Source organism: Cyprinodon tularosa, unplaced genomic scaffold, assembly GCF_016077235.1.
Source record: "Cyprinodon tularosa strain WSP-4 unplaced genomic scaffold, ASM1607723v1 ctg74, whole genome shotgun sequence".
NCBI classification, from domain to species: Eukaryota; Metazoa; Chordata; class Actinopteri; order Cyprinodontiformes; family Cyprinodontidae; genus Cyprinodon; species Cyprinodon tularosa.
Window position 1 is genome coordinate 2685570 of NW_024039496.1, and position 18510 is coordinate 2704079.

General features: G+C 36.7%; 1 protein-coding gene across 1 annotated transcript in view; it reads right to left on the minus strand.

The window, feature by feature from the left end:
- Positions 1–56: 56 nt before the first annotated feature.
- The window catches only part of LOC119773048 (versican core protein-like), a 34867-nt gene continuing 16413 nt past the window's right edge, over positions 57–18510 (minus strand). Inside the window, exons 8-9 of the mRNA XM_038269866.1 lie at positions 2591–3372; positions 57–113 (exon numbers count right to left, since the gene is read on the minus strand). Of these exons, the coding sequence (XP_038125794.1) occupies positions 57–113; positions 2591–3372 (839 nt within the window). The remainder of the gene's footprint in view (positions 114–2590; positions 3373–18510) is intronic.

Below are 18510 nucleotides of genomic sequence, written 5' to 3' on the forward strand. Positions count from 1 at the left end.
AGTGATGACACAGATGTGGAAATGGGTCTTGATTCCTCTTAAGAGATGCTTCATCATCAGCCATTATTCATGACTGTGAATGGAGACAGCGAATCCTTTGGCGCACTATTGTGCTGAAAATAAAGCAAAAATAAGACAGTTAGTTATGACCAAATAATGTGTGTGTATGTATTTTTGTTATTTGTATATATACAGTATATTAATTAAATATATTATAGTAGGAAAATATAGGGGGAAATTGTCATCCTGATGTCTACTCGAGACATAATCTAGGAAAAACAGAATTCCAATGTGATTTATTACTATTTATTTTCTTTATCAGCAGCAAATGAGTATTTCCACCTGTTATTAGCTCAATTCTGACCCACAAAGACCTTTAGTCTGCCCGAAGTTTCATACACCACACTCTAGTTTGTGTTTAGGTTTCTGTTTTCTTTTTGGTCAAAACCCCTCTCTGAGTGAGGCCATAACTACAACAGAATACATTTTGAGAAAGGTTTGTGCATTTGTAAGATGTTTGACATTTTCCTGTTCTTTTCTGGATTTCCTAGAGCCTTGACAGAACATATTTTGAAGTAATTTGATGTGTTTGCTTTTTTTTTTTTTTTCCTTCTGTCTTCCTCAGGACTGTTTGGTCCATAATGTAGAGTTCTGATCAGAAATTGTTTCAGTGGTGGTGAGATGGAGAAATTGGGGGGGGGGGGGGGGGGGGGGGGGGGGGGGGGGGGGGGGGGGGGGGGGGGGGGGGGGGGGGGGGGGGGGGGGGGGGGGAGCTTTCCTCTAATGGAGAACTGACAGGAGAACTTTCTGTTCCAGCTTTGGCAGTAGAAACTGAAGGTTTACTTGTTTGACCTGTTTGAATACTTTCTTCATCCACCACTGCTAGATTTGTTGTTTTCTCTGTGCTGAACAGTGAGGACCCTGTAGGAGATGCAATGTGTATTCTAGAGGTTCCAATTGGGGTTTCACTTGTAGTCGCTTGGTTTGTTAGTGGAGAAGGTGAACTTTTCTCCAGCCCTGCAGAGATTTCCTCAGGCTTCAAAGTTGAAAATGTCTGGTGGGTTTCAGGGGACACAGATTTTGGTTTCTCTGTACTGTATAGTGCTGAAGCTGAGGTAACAGCTGTTCTTGAAGTATCAGTTTTATCAGCTCTTCTTGATTCTGGGGTCGATGATGATAGAATATGAAAAGCTGAGGAGCCGGTCGTTCCTTTAGTGACAGAAGTTTCAATAGGCTTTGTCATGTTTTCAACAGCAATATATTCATCTGTGTTGGTAAAGGTTGATGGTGCTTGGGTAGATATTGTTGCTGTGCCTGTTTCAAAGCTAGACAGAGTTGAAGATGTATCAATAACTGTAACCGTTGATATAAACTGGTCAGTATTTGTTGATCCAGAACCATCCACATATTCTACAGTAGTTACAGGAACGTTCTCTATCTTTCCAGTAATGGGGGATACTGAGGGGGAGGATTTCTGTTCTGTTGAATATTTATCAGCTTGTCCTGCTGTTGTTTTCTCTATACTGACTAATGATGAAACTTCTGGGGAGGTTGCATGTGTGCTGGATATTTCATTGGAGAACACATTGGTATTGTTATCTGTGCTATCTATAATGTCAGAAGTTGAAGTTTTTACTGCACTTTCAGTCTTTTCTCCAGAAAGGGTTGTTGTTAAAGTCTGTTTTGTTTCAGGAGAGCCCAATGTTGGTTCCAATGTAGAGTATTGTTCTCCATCTGGGCTAATAGTACTTTTTGATACATCCTTTTTTTCAAAGGTGTGGGATGCAGAAATTGAGGGTGATTGTACACTTGTTTGTTGATATACTGCTGTTGTCACGACTGACTTGTCACTGACATCAGGAAGTGTTTGAACAGAAGTATGTTCATCTGTGCCCATGACAAAACGCATTTTGTTAGGTTGAATACTTGATCCATGGATTGATGGAATGGACTCCACCATTGGAGATGCAGTAGCAGTATCTTCATCCTGATCATGCAGAGCAGTATATGAGGAGACTGAAGGAGTTATTGGAGAACCTGTTAAAGGGTTCATTGTTTTATCTTCAGTGATTGCAGAAACTGAATGCTCTTTTGTGAAAGAAGGTAGCAGTGTTTGAACTGTTGTAGGTTCTCCTGTGGTAAAAAATGACTGAGTTTGTGATGGGACAGAACTGTATTGAGATGAAATATTATCTTCCACAGAAGTTGTCTGGATATAAATAGTTGATGTTTTGGCATCAGAACTTGTATCCATGATTGAAATGGTTGACTTCCCAGGTGGTTGAGAAACAGAATCTGGCGATGACAACATGTTTTGTTCTGGTGTTCCTGAAGCATCTGCGGAAAGACTTGTGGTGTTATATTGTATTTCAGGAGGCACAGCTGTTGGTTTCGCTACACCATACACTGATGATGCTGTGAAGTCTGAAGTTTTTATACTTTCACTTTTTACAGATGTGTCAGATCTTGGGACTGAAGGAGACTCAGTAAACAGTATTTGATATTCAGTGCCAACGGTTCCAATTAGTGATTTAGTATTAACAGTATAGCCTTCTCCAGAACCTTCAGAGTAAGTGTTTGCTCGAACTACCATTGTCTCAGAAAATGTTATCTCATTAATGTCAGCAGATGAAGCAGTTCCTGTAACAGCAGAGAATGATTGGAAGATGTCTGTGGATGAGTCTCGAGAAGAGCTTTCCTCTAATGAAGAACTGACAGGAGAACTTTCTGTTCCAGCTTTGGCAGTAGAAACTGAAGGTTTACTTGTTTGACCTGTTTGAATACTTTCTTCATCCACCACTGGTAGATTTGTTGTTTTCTCTGTGCTGAACAGTGAGGACCCTGTAGGAGATGCAATGTGTATTCTAGAGGTTCCAATTGGGGTTTCACTTGTAGTCGCTGGGTTTGTTAGCGGAGATGCTGAAATTTCCTCTAGCCCTGCAGAGATTTCATCAAGCTTCAAGGCTTCAAGGGCTTTATTAGGTTCATCCTCCCTGAGAGGTACCATTGACTCAGCAATGGTGACTAGAGTATGGTTATAGTCAAACAAATCAGTATATTCTGTTGATGGTTTTGTTGTTGTGCTTTTTTCTACAGATTTAATGGAGCTAACATTTAGCTTTTCAGTCAAGTTAAACTCAAACAATGTAGTTGATTCATCACTGCTCCATTGAGCTGTCTCATTGATGAAAATCTGTGTACCTTTGGTGTACTTTTCTTCCTGCTTTGAAAAACTAGTTTGAGTGATGGACACAGCAGCATGTGGAAATGGGTCTTGACTTCCTCTTAAAGAGACTGCTTCATCATCAGCCATTGATGTCATGGGACTGTCAGCCAATGGAGACAGCGAATCCTTTGGCCGCACTACTTGTGCTGAAAATAAAAGCAAAAATAAAGGCACACTGTTAGTTATTGACCAAATTATGTGTGTGTGTGTATGTATTTTTTTATTTGTATATATACAGTATATATAATATATATATATAGTAAGGAAAATAAGTAGGGGTCTGAAATTGTCATCCTAGGTGCATGTCTACTCTGAGAGACATAATCTAAAAAAGAGAAAAAAACAGAATTCACAATGTGATTTATTAACTATTTATTTTCTTTATACAGCAGCAAATGAGTATTTCAACACCTGTCTATTAGCTACAATTCTGACCCACAAAGACCTTTTAGTCTGCCCGAAGTACATACACCACACCTCTAGGTTTGTGTTTAGGTTTCTGTTTTCTCTTTTGTGTCAAACAACCCCTCTCTGAGTGAGGCCATAACTACAACAGAATACATTTTGAGAAAGGTTTGTGCATTTGTAAGATGTTTGACATTTTCCTCGTTCATTTTCTGGATTTCCTAGCAGCCTTGACAGAAGCATAATTTTGAAAGCTAATTTGATGTGGTTCTGCTTTTTTTTTTTTTTTTTCCTTCTGTCTTCCTCAGGACGTGTTTGGTCCCATAATGTAGAGTTCTGATGACAGAAAGTCTGTATTACAGTGGGTGGTGAGACTGGAACAGAAGGTACTGATCTGTGTGGGTTGGTTTCCTGTAAACCTCAATGTTGAGTCTTCCATATTTTTCCATGTGCACCAAACAATCCAAAACGGATGTTTGTTGTCTTTAGTGTTCTCTCTGGTGAATGTGACGTTGTCTACATTATAAATATGTCTAGTGTCCTTCACTTTAGTTTCAACGAAAGGTATCATTCACATGCCTCAGTCAGTTGCCTTATTGGAAGGTGCTTAGAGCTTTCTTTTCCACTATATCCCCTAGTGATTGGTTCTTATATAATTTAAAACTAAACAATAAAACTGAATCACATTTAGTCTCATACAATACCCAAAGAAACCAAAAAAAAAAAAAATTGGAAACAGCCAGAATTGAACGTAAACTATAAATATTTCTCTGATTTTTTCTTCAAATGTGCAGCAAGGAGCTTCAGATCCACGTGTATTCTCAAAGGGGAGCACTTTTGCTACTTTTTAAATCAGGAGAGATAAGTGAAATAATTGAAAAAAGTCAGATGTGGTGTAAAAGTTGTAGATGAAAATAGCAGGCTTGGCTGTGCAGAAGGACATTGGCACAGGAAGAATGCTGAGGATGTGTGTGTCCCCCGAGATCCTACTGAACTGCTGGTACATGATCATGGGTGGCTTATTTGCTAGTTTGCATGTTGCAACATCACAGAGTGGCAATAAGGGACAGAGCATCTCCGTGGTAGTTCAAGACTTAACTACCCTCTATATACCCTGCCTTTTACCAATACCTACTGGAGAAAGGCACCAGCAACACTGTACCCCTGACACAAAAGCTTCTGTGAGTAAAAAGAACAAGGCTACTGTATGAATTTGTGAGATTTATGACTAAATCTGTCCAATGCAAAAAGCAAGTTGCCCAGGCAAAAATGTACTCTGATTATAAATAAGTCTGTCAAGTCCTCTTCCCCCTGATTTGTTTATTAGTGGCAACCAGTTGGGCAAATGAAAAAGTCCATAGTATATTACTTAAAGAATTCTTCCTCCTTCCCGCTCCCTCTTTTCCTTGCTGTCTCTACCCTAAGCCCCATTGCCTTGTCTGTTTTCCACAAATGATAGTGTGGAAAGATTATCCATTGCAACTAAAAACACCTGTGGCTGCTCAGCAATGCTGAAAGACACCTGTTACAAAAATGGGTTAGGCCTGAGAACCTTACTGACCCACTTAAACACCTACTTGTTCTACACCCCTTGCACACATACAAATTTAAAGGAAAAGTCCGGTCATATTCAAACATCTGAAAGTACTTTCATTATGAAATTATTACATACTTTTCAATGAATGATAAGTGTTTTTAATTAAGAGTAATTTCCTTTCAGTGTGCTTTACTGGAGACATCCATGTTTATCAAAGAGCATGGGTTTGTGACGTCACGGTGCGGTATTGGCTGTTGAGCAAGTCCCCATGCTGTATCTGGAGTAACACGCTATTATCCAAGTCATCTTGAAAACATTCTTCTTCGAAATGTTGACTACATATTACGTGTTTTTTCTCTGGCCAGAAGTTCAATGGCAAATCCTCCCTCTTTAAGTTGGCAATCCAACGACGAACCCGTCATGAATCAGAAAGGTGAAATAACAAATGATTTTTTTCACTTTTGTTTGATGTATTACAACATTCAAATGTCATGCACCTGCGCATTGTCAGTTTAACTACAGCTCTTGTGAATTTTAATGGTGAAGTCCTCTCGAAATCTTAAATAATTGTTGTTGATTGTAGATGTGTCTAGTAGCTCCCATTCATTTTGCTTGTAAAGCCGGGATAATGGCCTTCATCTTATCGCACCGTGAAGTCACTCCCAGAAGATGTCAGGAGTGAGGTGTTAATTATATTTGGGCAAAAATCCAGGACTTAGTGATCGCGATGAAAATTATTGCTTTTATTTGTTTACTGATTAACACTAAATTCATTCAATCACTGTGAACGTATTAGTTTTAGGTATTAATAATGATGCATTGATAATTCCTCGCTGACCAGACATTCCCTTTGAAAATCCTGCAGCTGTTTCACCTGGTCTCTCCTCTTTTTCCGCCATCATCTGACTTAACAACAACAAGAACCCAAGGAGCACCAATATTCCTGTTTTTAACATCAGGGGTCCATTTCATGAAGCAGGTTTACAGAAAACAGAAAAGAAAAACAGTTTTCTAAACCTGAAATCAGGGAAAATCTGACATTTCCAGTTCATAAAGACAGTTTTTATTCGACCTCTGTTTCAGTCACCGTGATAACATTCCCCCCAGACCTAACCTGGTCGGGAGCAGTTTTTCTTTAGTAAACTCATATTACTTGTTTTTGGTTTGTTTAATATGAGTGAGATGAAGATCATTTTATTTTAATTAAGTTTTATCTACAGTACATGAAGAACTTATGAAATTATTTTCAGATTACATGTAAATATATTCATTAATTCTGCGGGGGAAAAGGAATTACTTTAGCATTAGGATTAACTCGATGATAACAACCTAATGAACATATAAACAAAATTTTAGGGCATTCTATGTGACTGAATGCAGCTTATAATGGCCATTTTCTGCCAACGGCTACTAATTTACAGTGTAAAAGAAGACTAAATCAACACGAGGAGGGACGCATGAGATGATCCACAGTTTCTATATATTAGAAAAACATTTTTATTCTTCATCCTCACCTGCTGCCAAAAGATTTCACCTAAATATATACCTTGATCTACTACCATTCAGGAAATAATCCCATAATATTTTCAAGGTACATACAGCTATGGGAAGCCGCTTTGATATGTACCAGTATTACTAAATATGTATTCCTGATATCTGAAAAAAACATGTTTTCTTTGCCTAAATGGCCATTTTAAACTAAATGAGATTCTTCACATCTAGAATCAACATTTTGGATGTCTATAAATTAATTTCAGATATCCATATTCCTAATATTATTGGTCAGCATTTGTATTATTTTAACTATGAAAAAATGTTTTTCAGATATCATAAATAGATTTTCAATGAAACTGATAAATGTCACATCGACCACTTAAAATGTGTAAACATTTGTAGATATTTAAAACTTGATTCTTACTAGTATAATTTTGTTTTGTTTTTTACTTTCTAAAATTCTGTTTCTGCAACAAAAATGTAATTCAGAAAATATATTATTACAATTAGGACAAGTATGTGATAGTCCGTGATTTTGATCAGGAAGAATCTTATTATAGTGATCTACAAATGGAACAACAGAGTGCTTTTAATAGATGTAAAAACAGCCTACAATTGCCCACTTCTTATAAACTTACGCATTAACCAGAGCAACAATCTTCTCCTTTGTCACAGTCTTGGTTCTTTTTTCTTTTGAGTATTCAGTTTTACTTTGCTCCGTGTTTTCTAGTTATATTGGTTTAATTCCTATTTTGTTGTGTTTTCTGGTTATATTTCAGTTCTTAGGTTTTTATTTGTTGTCCTCTGTTGTGTCATTCTAGCACTGATGCCCCCTGATTATCTGCACCCCATACCTAGTAAAAACTTTAATAACGCAGACGGCTCAGTGTGGGGGAAAAAAACATAGTGGATGAGTGACAGCTTCTACTAGCAAGATTTCGCAGACATAAACATCTTGAGAAATTTTATGATGTGGCCCATAACTATCACAACAATCAACATATTCTAAAAGACTACTTAAAATAAATCACTGTCACTCTTGGACAACATGAAATCGGCATAGAAATTATGGAAAAGGCTTTGTTTTCTATTCCTACATGTTCGTCAGCCTTGGCAGATGGCCGCTGACACTGAGCCCGGTTCTGCTGGAGATTTCTTCCTGTTAAAAAGAAGTGTTCCTCTCCAGTGTAGTTACATGCATGCTTGGTGTGAGGGATTGCTTTAGAGTCAATGAGTCGATCCAATCAGCTGCTTTTCCTTAGATAGTAACTTTTAATCAATCCGACAGTATGATTACATTAAATTCAGTCTATTTATATAGCGCAATCTCAAGGCACTTTACTATTCACCAGATCATTCAGAAAAATCAATTCAAAGTTTTCTGTCCAAGAAAAACCAGTTGATTGCATTCACCAGCTGACTCGAAGGCAATCCCTCACACTAAACATGCTTGTAGCCACAGTGGAGAGGAAAAACTCTCTTTTAACGGGAAAAAACCTCCACCAGAACCAGACTCAAGGAGTTCAAGGAGACAGAAGCAGACATGGAAAAAGAAGCAGAGATACAAATGGCAACTGTAAACCAGCCCCACAGGTGGTCCCATCCAGGAAACACACAGCCAGGCAATGAGCTCCGAGCCAGCTCTATGTCAGAGGATAAAGAGAGCATATCCAGCCAGTCACAGTCAGAGAAAGAGGACTACACTGAAAAACAGGCCAAGCTTTAACATCTATAAACAAAGGTGTTGATGGCAGCAGCAGAGCTGATATTTCTTTCCAAGATGGTGTCACAGCAAAACAGGAACAGATCAGATGAAGCTACCATGATCTGGTTGATTGTCTCTGTAAAGTGCTTTGAGATGACATGTTATGAATTGACTATACACAACGTATTAAGTCCACAGTAACTCTAAAGTATAAAATGGACTCATCAGATTATTCATAGTGCACAGAAAAACCTGTACAGACTAATTAAATTTGTAATTCTTTTTTATTTTCTCTCCTTTCTCAGAAGGTAGCTGGAGTTATCATTATTAGTCTTGTTCTCTTATTTCGACTTCCTTCCTCGGGAAGGTGTGATAACATAGCTTAATTAAATGCATAATTAAAAATGGCTTAATTTGACTGAAACAGACACTATAAATAAAGAATATAAAACAAATGCATTAAGTATAAAAACAAATTGCAGATGTGACGCCCCCTAATGAATGAGGCCCTAGCCTATGCGACTGCACTAAGTTCAGGCATACGATAGAATATATGATTGTCTATATGTACCAAGGCAGTTTTGTTCCACCAAAATGATATCTCAAGATGGAAACATGCTTGTAAGATTGATTTTTATTTAAAAAATGAAAATCATATACCATGAAAGTAGGCAGTTACCTGTTTGTATAGCCTTCAAGTATTTAGATTATCTCTGTGCAGGTCTTTGGGTGTATGTATGTGTTTTCATCAGGTGGGTGTTTGAGAGCAAGTTTGTAACATTGAGATGCACAGTTGGTAGTGCTGAGAACCACAGATAGTCTGAAACATGCAGAGCTCATAAGGAGAAAAGGACAGGGCGTCTTGCCTCTGTAAGGGTGCAGAAGCTTCATGCAGACAGACACAGGTATCACTCAAGGCACCTACACCGCCAACACAGAGGTCGGTTTTTAGTAAAGTACGGGAGCAACAGTCTCCAAATCAAAGATGCTCTACTTTAAAGATTTCAACTAATATTCAAGCTAAATGGATAGATACTGGTTTATTTATTTGTAAATCTTTTGTTTAGTGACAAGACCGTAAGCATTTAATTTCCTGACCTTAAGTTGAGTCACAACTGATAGAAAATCAGAAATCAGAAAATTCTGAGAAATGTCATTGTACTGAGATTATAAATATTTTCTTGTTTTCAAGATTATGGTGCATTTATTCTCTATACAAGTACAAGCCATTTACTGTATAATTATGATACCAGCCATGTTTGAAAAACTGTGCATTCAGTTACAAGTACTTAACACCCTCTGTATGCAATGAATTTGGTCAAACTATAAAAGGGGTTTTGCAATGAATATATGATTTTGGAAATACATGCTTGTTCAAAATGCCTGTTTTCTTAAAATGTGTCAGAATCCTTTTTGCCAGTGGAGCAACAGATGACAGTATGACACCCGCCAGAGGATAAATAATAATAATAATAATAAAAAACAAAACAAAAACACAATAGCTCAAATAAACACTCCGTAAAAAATGTATTTAACTGTAATCACTTATTCTAGAAAAGATGCCCATGGTTCACCATAACACCACAAGCTTTTAAAGAAACACAAAAATCTGTCCAGTATTTTTTTTGTCTACCCATATTATATATTGATAACTTGCCAAGAGGCAGCATGCTTCTTTCAAAGCCAACGCAAAATATTATGCAGACTTTTCCTACACACACATTTGGGAAGACAGAAAAGGACCCAGAGAGTCTAAGGCGATCACATGAGGTAGTAGTAAAGGTAGCTATCACCCGCTTTGGTCAGCCAGCCTCCAGCTGTCCTGACTAAAAGGGCAGGGACTGTGAGTTGATGATGACATCATCTTATGAGCGCGTGTCCAGCCTAAGCTGAAGACTGGCGTCTGTGTTTACTTTGCTTACTGAGGTAGACTCCCAACACACTTTTGTTATTACCAGTTTGGCTGTCGGTCAGATGATCACACTCAGTTAAAGGAGCAATATAAATGCAAACTACCAGTTAAAAGGCAACAATAATTAAAGGCATGCATGACTCTTACATAGTGTGCAACATAATTTGAAATATAAATTATTGCAACTATTTCAGACTGGCCTAATCATTCATTTATTTTTATGTTATTTTTTATGGACGGGTGGAGTCTACATGTTGTCCTTGTGGAGTTTTGTATTTTTTTTTTTAGAGTTTTCTACACTGAAAAAAATGCAAACTTTTTGGCATCTGCTTAAATATATTTAGTAACTTTTTGTGAAAATTGTTCAGTATTATTATCTTTTAACAATCTAAAAAACATTTGTTAGTTTAGTTAGAGATTTTAAACAACTTTTTTTAGTCCCTAATATATATCTCTCACATGCGTATACTATGTCTTTGCCCACTGACCACCAGAGGAATGCCTGAGCAAGAAACCTTATACTATAAACCCTGCCTCATGCCACAGTGACCTAAACTACGATTAAGTACAGTATATGAGACTAATACGTTTGGCCTAATATGCTAATCATTTCCAGTTAAGGGGTTATGAGGCTGCATTTCTGGTATCAAAAAGCATATATAACTACTTCACAATATACAGCACAGATACAGCCATAACACAGAGATTCTGAGCAGATAAACTGACAATTTATGAAACCCGTGAAGCATACTGTCATAAATTGTGGTCGCAACACTTCTTTTCAAATATTTTATATTTAATCCTTAGGTTTTGTCACAAAAAAATGTAATATACTTAAAATATTATTGTAGCTACTCAAAACCTACTCAAAAAAATCGGAAAGGTTGTAACCAAAAATTTGAGGCTATCTAATGGGCTACCAAATGGAAGACATGTTGGGAGGGTAGGGCCAGCAAGGTTGCTGATGTCTTTGGAAGTCAGTGAGGAAGAGGCAGGGTAAACCACAGACATGTTGCTACTCTATCATAGTTGTGTGTAGGGTTGTCAAAAGTATCGATACTCAAAAAAGTATTGATACTGAAACGTTGTATCCGGATACAATACTCATTTTCAAAAGTATCGAGTACCAGTCGCACCTAAGCAGTCATTCATCTAAAGTGCAGAATAGAGGAAAATGCACTTTCTGAACACTGTGTGATCGAATAAATCTGTGCAGTTTTGAGTTTCAAACTTTATTTTGTAAGAGGTGCAGCTGCTGAGAATTATTTTTGTTTCTTAACTGGTTTGGCTAGTGTCATTGTTATGTGTGCAAAGCATAGCCAAGTAAGGAAAACTTAATTTTAATTTTGTAAGTTTTTTATCAAGCTTGCTAAATACTGTGCACAGCAAACAACCTCAAAATGTTGTTCTTATTGTTTATTGTATTTATTTATTTATTGTATTTTAATTATTAATCAAAATATTTCTGTTGAAATGTTATCCTTGTGGTATCGAAAATGGTATTGAGTATCAAATATTTTCCTTAGTATCGGTATCGAGTTGAAAAGTTTAGTATCGTGACAACCCTAGTTGTGTGTGTAATTGTATTTATTTATGTATTTATTTATTTGTTCATGTAGATCCCTTCAACATAGAGCAATAAAAAAGGAAGATTCGGCTATAATCGGCATAGGATCAAATAATAATTGATGTGGCGCATAATTTATCAATAATCAATTAAAAATACATCAAATAAGCCTGAAACTCTATGGCATCCCTATCTTTGCTTGACTGTGTTATATTAAGAACAATAAAGCACAGATTCATCCTGATCTGTCAGTGGCTAGGAATTTGGGTGCTAGTGTGATGGGATATTTTCAGCTGGCATCTACCGGTATATGGGAACCCATACAGTCAAATGAGTGTTGTTTTAAGGCAGTAGTCTAGTTGTAAAAAAAAAAAAAAAAAAAGGGGAGGAAGCATACATAGCCTAATTAATATAGTCTATTAACCTAAAGCAATATGCATGGTACAGTTGTTACCTGTCAGGTATGCCGGTCAATGACCTTGACCAAGGCACCTTTGAGTAAAACTGCAGTCAGTCCCTGGACTGGCATGGCTATCACTGCCCCTACATAGCTAGGGACTAATTTCCCACTGGGATCAGCTTCATAGTCATGGTAGGCTACTTCTTTGATTTGATTTATTTTTTTCAGGCTAGCCGTAAGCCCACAGCCCGCCAAATGTTGAAAGGGCAATATTATTCCCATTGCTGTTAATATATAGTAGAAATGTGACACATTCAGTAATAAAATGTCAAAGGGGATGGTATGGAGGGATGTAATTTAAGATCATTAAGATTTTTTTTAAGAAGGGCGATAACATCCCCCCTCATTGCCCCTCAACTCGACTGTTTAAAGGTCATTGTGATGGGTTCTTCTACCTCCACCACAAAGTGTTTGTATAGTTTTGTAATTCATATTTAGTTCCAGATTTAGTTTATTCCATCTATATTTTCTAATGGGTGCACACTTTAGTTATTATGTCTGAATGGTTTCACAGTTGTTATTATCTTTGAGGTTCTACAAATGCAGCTCAGTTGGAGTTGGAGCCAGGAACAAACCACTGTCCCAAAGAACTGAGGGGGGGATTTTGTTTAAGTTGACCTTAATTATTTTGTCACCTAAATATTCACTTTTTATTTGTGCTAAGTTAAAGAGTTGCTTTATTTGTTTGATATGTTTTAGTTTTGTATGGATATTTTTTTATTTATTGATTTTCTGTTATATTGTGCCTCCATCATGTGACAAGTTTAGATTATTCCACCCCTATTTACGTAAAGCAGGCTGGGTTTTTTTTTTTTTTCCAATAGGTCCGTTTTTGGTTTGAGTTAGTTAGTGCTCAGTTTAGTTGGGCCCAAATCCATGTTGTTTATTATTTAAGCTATTTTGTATTGCCTTTGAGCCCATGTTAATTATCTTTGACATTATGAAATTTTTATTCCCACTTTTGAACACCTTGTCCTTATTTAAGTTTGGTCCCTCACAGTCATAGACTAACAGCGTATTATTGTACAAGCATTTAATGACCGCAGTGTACTCGTGCAAGTAACCATCGCACATAGACGTGACAATGCGTGCTTGCAACGCAGCATAAGAAAGGGAAAAAAAACTTAAACCTGACACTAAAACCAGTTGGTGAGGGTTTTTTTGACGGATCATAAATAAAGAAAAGTTTTAAACACAGTGGACTCTGCAGCCACTTTCAACATAGAGGAAAACATTTTAGCTGTGTCTGACTTTTTCCAACCCAGTCTCATGGGAAAATGTACCCCCACTACGTTGGTCCACACTGCAAAACGTAGTGTAGGTACATTAATGGCCATTTTTTTGTGGTACTGTTACGTTTCTTCTACCTATACGCTTTCTATTGTTTTACGTCATAGTCACGTGACTTTCAAGATTCCAGCTGGGAGAAGAAAAAAAATAAATATATGGCCGACATTCGCTCATTTTTTTGTGGAAAGATTAATGACTTGAGTTTGTTTTGCATTAAAATGAGTTTTGATTACATTTCTAGTGAGAAATGTATAGTTTGTTACCAGAATATTTACTCAGGGAATGTACATATTCACTTGCTTGTTCGTTTCTTGCAAAGATTTTTCAAGATAATGTGAAACTGTAACATTTTGGTATAAACATGGCTGAGATTTCTCTAACTTTTAGTGGGAAAATCAATAATTTCAATCAGTTTCTGCATTTAAATGGGTTTTTGATTACATTTATAGCGAGAAGTGTAGGGTTTATTTACATAATATTTCCTTAGTGAACATACATAATCACCCGCTTGCTAGTTTTTGCTACGGTATTTCGGATCTCGTCAGGATTATGTGAAATTGCAACGTTTAGGCTGCTACCCATCGCCTAGCATTTAGCTGCCACCCCGATTCAACATTGAATTCTTTGTGATTTAACTCCATCTGACGGATCAAACCCTCGCCACTGCGGCGTTGCGTCTGGGGTTGATTTTCAGATCAATGCATTACGTCGTGGCATACGGAGAAACTAATTAACTAGTTAAAAAAAAGGATCATGGGTTAAGATCGGATGTGTTTTATTTGGAAATCTACCGGATCCTTTGTGCATTTCACTTCCTGTTTGGTGCGATCTCATTGATGGGTTTTGACCAGATTTTGACCAAAGAGGAACAAAATATAAATAAAAAAAAATGTAAATACACAACCAGCATATCTGGAATCAGTGACAGAGAGCATACATAATCACCCGCTTGCTAGTTTTTGTTACGGTTTTTCGGATCTTGTCAGGATTATGTGAAATTGCAACGTTTTGGCTGCTACCCATCGCCTAGCATTTAGCTGCCGCCCCGATTCAACATTGAATTCTTTGTGATTTAACTCCATCTGACGGATCAAACCCTCGCCACTGCGTGCGTTGCATCTCAGTTTGATTTTCAGATCAATGCATTACGTCGTGGCATACGGGAGAAACTAATTAAACTAGTTTAAAAAAAGGATCATGGGTTAAGATCGGATGTGTTTTATTTGGAAATCTACCGGATCCTTTGTGCAATTAACTTCCTGTTTGGTGCGATCTCATTGATGGGTTTTGACCAGATTTTGACCAAAGAGGAACTAAAAAAAAACAAAAAACAATTTGAATACACAACCAGCATATCTGGAATCAGTGACAGAGAGCGACTGGGACCAGAAGTTTATTAATTTCTCCCCACTTATTTCCATTCAAAATGTTTTCGATCCCACCGTGCTCTAGGGAAGGGGCGGGCATACCGCCACCTACTGTTCATGAGTGTGTAGCAACATTGTTTTACATCTATTAAATTCTATTTTTTAATTTTGTATTCTGAAGATAAATAAATAATGCTTTCCTTAATCTATAAATATCTTTTATATTTCCTTTATTTCCCAATAATCCTTTAAGACTCCATTCTTGGCCTGTCCTCTTTTCAATTTCTTCCTTTCAGGTTCATATGTTTTGCAGTTCATCAATACATCTGCATTTTCTATCTCTCCACATCCTTCACATTTATCATTATTTTTCCTCCCTATTAAGTATAAATTGTCATTTAAATAAGTATGACCTACTCTTAATCTGATCATTATTATTTCTTCCCTTCGGTTTCTCTCATTAATATTTCTATTTAATACTGACTTTTATACTTTATATAACCTTCTTCCTTTTTATCTTCATTCCACCTTTTTTTGCCATTTTTCAATGTCTTTCCTCTTAATAAATGATTTTCCTTTCCCTTTCCCTAAAGGAATTGTAATTGTTATTGCCTCCTCTAATTGCTAATTTTTCTACTACTACTACATTTTCCCACTTTGACCTTTTAAGGTTAGCATATTGACCAAAAGCTGACACCAAAAATAAAGCAATCGATTATTTACAACAATATGCTACATTTAATGAAGACTAATACAGATTTTACTCTCTTATAAGAATTAGTTTTAGGTTTTATAGGGGAGAGTTTGTATCGGCAGTCATCTGGGAATCTTTTATGTATTTACTGGTAAAGAACAACCTCTCAACCCATTTAATGTAAATGTTGCGTCGAACCAGAAAGTTATTTGATGAGCATAGATGCATAAATATATGCATAGCTTTAACAAGGGCCTCATGAAGGTCTGTTCTGTTATTCTCTTTTGGAGAATATAGACATTGTGGGCATTCATTTCCCTGATAAGCTGGTGAAGATTCTTAGATATCCAGGTCATAATCATTCCCAAAAAAAAAAAAAAAAAACTTTGGACTTTGTTTTTCAAGTTTGAAGACTTCCCATTCAGGACGTTTTTCAATTCAAAATTACAGTAGCCCAACAAATCCTTGTTTTGGCTAAGAAAATATGCAAATTGAACCTGATGCCTGATCCCAATAGCTTGACTCTGAACCGAATTTGATCCCTATTACTTTTTGGCCACATGCACATTATTGTGCTGCCTGGTCAACCCTAAGAAAATGTTCTGGAACTGCCACTGAACTGACACCCAATGCATGGAGGGTAACCCAAAAAGGGCCATTGTTAGAGAAACTGGGTGCCTACAAAGTGCTGTTTTCAAGCTAATTAATGGAAAGTTAGCTGGAATGAAAAGTAGACAAATAACAATTACAATTCCTTTAGGGAAAGGGGAAGGAAAATCATTTATTAAGAGGAAAGAAATTGAAAATGGCAAAAAAAAGGTGGAATGAAGATAAAAAGGAAGAAGGTTATATAAAGTACAAAAGTCAGTATTAAATAGAAATATTAATGAGAGAAACCGAAGGGAAGAAATAATAATGATCAGATTAAGAGTAGGTCATACTTATTTAAATGACAATTTATACTTAATAGGGAGGAAAAATAATGATAAATGTGAAGGATGTGGAGAGATAGAAAATGCAGATGTATTGATGAACTGCAAAACATATGAACCTGAAAGGAAGAAATTGAAAAGAGGACAGGCCAAGAATGGAGTCTTAAAGGATTATTGGGAAATAAAGGAAATATAAAAGATATTTATAGATTAAGGAAAGCATTATTTATTTATCTTCAGAATACAAAATTTTAAAATAGAATTTAATAGATGTAAAACAATGTTGCTACACACTCATGAACAGTAGGTGGCGGTATGCCCGCCCCTTCCCTAGAGCACGGTGGGATCGAAAACATTTTGAATGGAAATCAGTGGGGAGAAATTAATAAACTTCTGGTCCCAGTCGCTCTCTGTCACTGATTCCAGATATGCTGGTTGTGTATTCAAATTGTTTTTTGTTTTTTTTAGTTCCTCTTTGGTCAAAATCTGGTCAAAACCCATCAATGAGATCGCACCAAACAGGAAGTGAAATGCACAAAGGATCCGGTAGATTTCCAAATAAAACACATCCGATCTTAACCCATGATCCTTTTTTAAACTAGTTAATTAGTTTCTCCGTATGCCACGACGTAATGCATTGATCTGAAAATCAACCTCAGACGCAACGCCGCAGTGGCGAGGGTTTGATCCGTCAGATGGAGTTAAATCACAAAGAATTCAATGTTGAATCGGGGCGGCAGCTAAATGCTAGGAGATGGGTAGCAGCCAAAACGTTGCAATTTCACATAATCCTGACGAGATCCGAAATACCGTAGCAAAAACTAGCAAGCGGGTGATTATGTATGTTCACTAAGGAAATATTATGTAAATAAACCCTACACTTCTCGCTATAAATGTAATCAAAAACCCATTTAAATGCAGAAACTGATTGAAATTATTGATTTTCCCACTAAAAGTTAGAGAAATCTCAGCCATGTTTATACCAAAATGTTACAGTTTCACATTATCTTGAAAAATCTTTGCAAGAAACGAACAAGCAAGTGAATATGTACATTCCCTGAGTAAATATTCTGGTAACAAACTATACATTTCTCACTAGAAATGTAATCAAAACTCATTTTAATGCAAAAACAAACTCAAGTTATTAATCTTTCCACAAAAAATGAGCGAATGTCGGCCATCTATATATATTTTTTTCTTCTCCCAGCTGGAATCTTGAAAGTCACGTGACTAGGACGTAAAACAATAGAAAGCGTATAGGTAGAAGAAACGTAACAGTACCACAAAAAAATGGCCATTAATGTACCTCCACTACGTTTTGCAGTGTGGACCAACGTAGTGGGGGTACATTTTCCCATGAGACTGGGTTGCTTTTTCATATTATATGATTTCAGTCAATTCCAGTTAAAGCTCCTGACTCTTAATCCTGTCTGTTGTTGTAATATTAATGTGATATTAATGTCACTCTTTTTTTAATAATCAATCGCATTTCTGAGGGACAAGCGACCTGAGAGCACGAGTCGCAAATGATGCTGTAGCATCCTGTGAGTTGGGAGTTCAGAACAGTGAGATGACAGCCATCTGTCGCTGTTCCTTGTCACTCCCAGTTTTTCTAGACTGACTGTGTTTGATGTTTTCTCTTATTTTTTTCTCCAAGTGCATGTGAAAAGGTTTTTCTTTCTTTTAAAGTCCCCAAGCCCAGAGAACACTTAAGACAATGCTTCTGATTTGCAACAGTCATGCATCTCTAATTACCACTTTTATTATGTGGTAATATTTTAGCTATAATGCCAAAATTCACTAAAGTCTTAAAGTAAAGTGTTTAAAAAAGTTAAAGAAAATCACAGTTTATGCAGCTTTATCTTATAAAGATCTTTTTGAGTTAGGACTCATAATCCCTTCCATGTATTGGTGGGCTTAA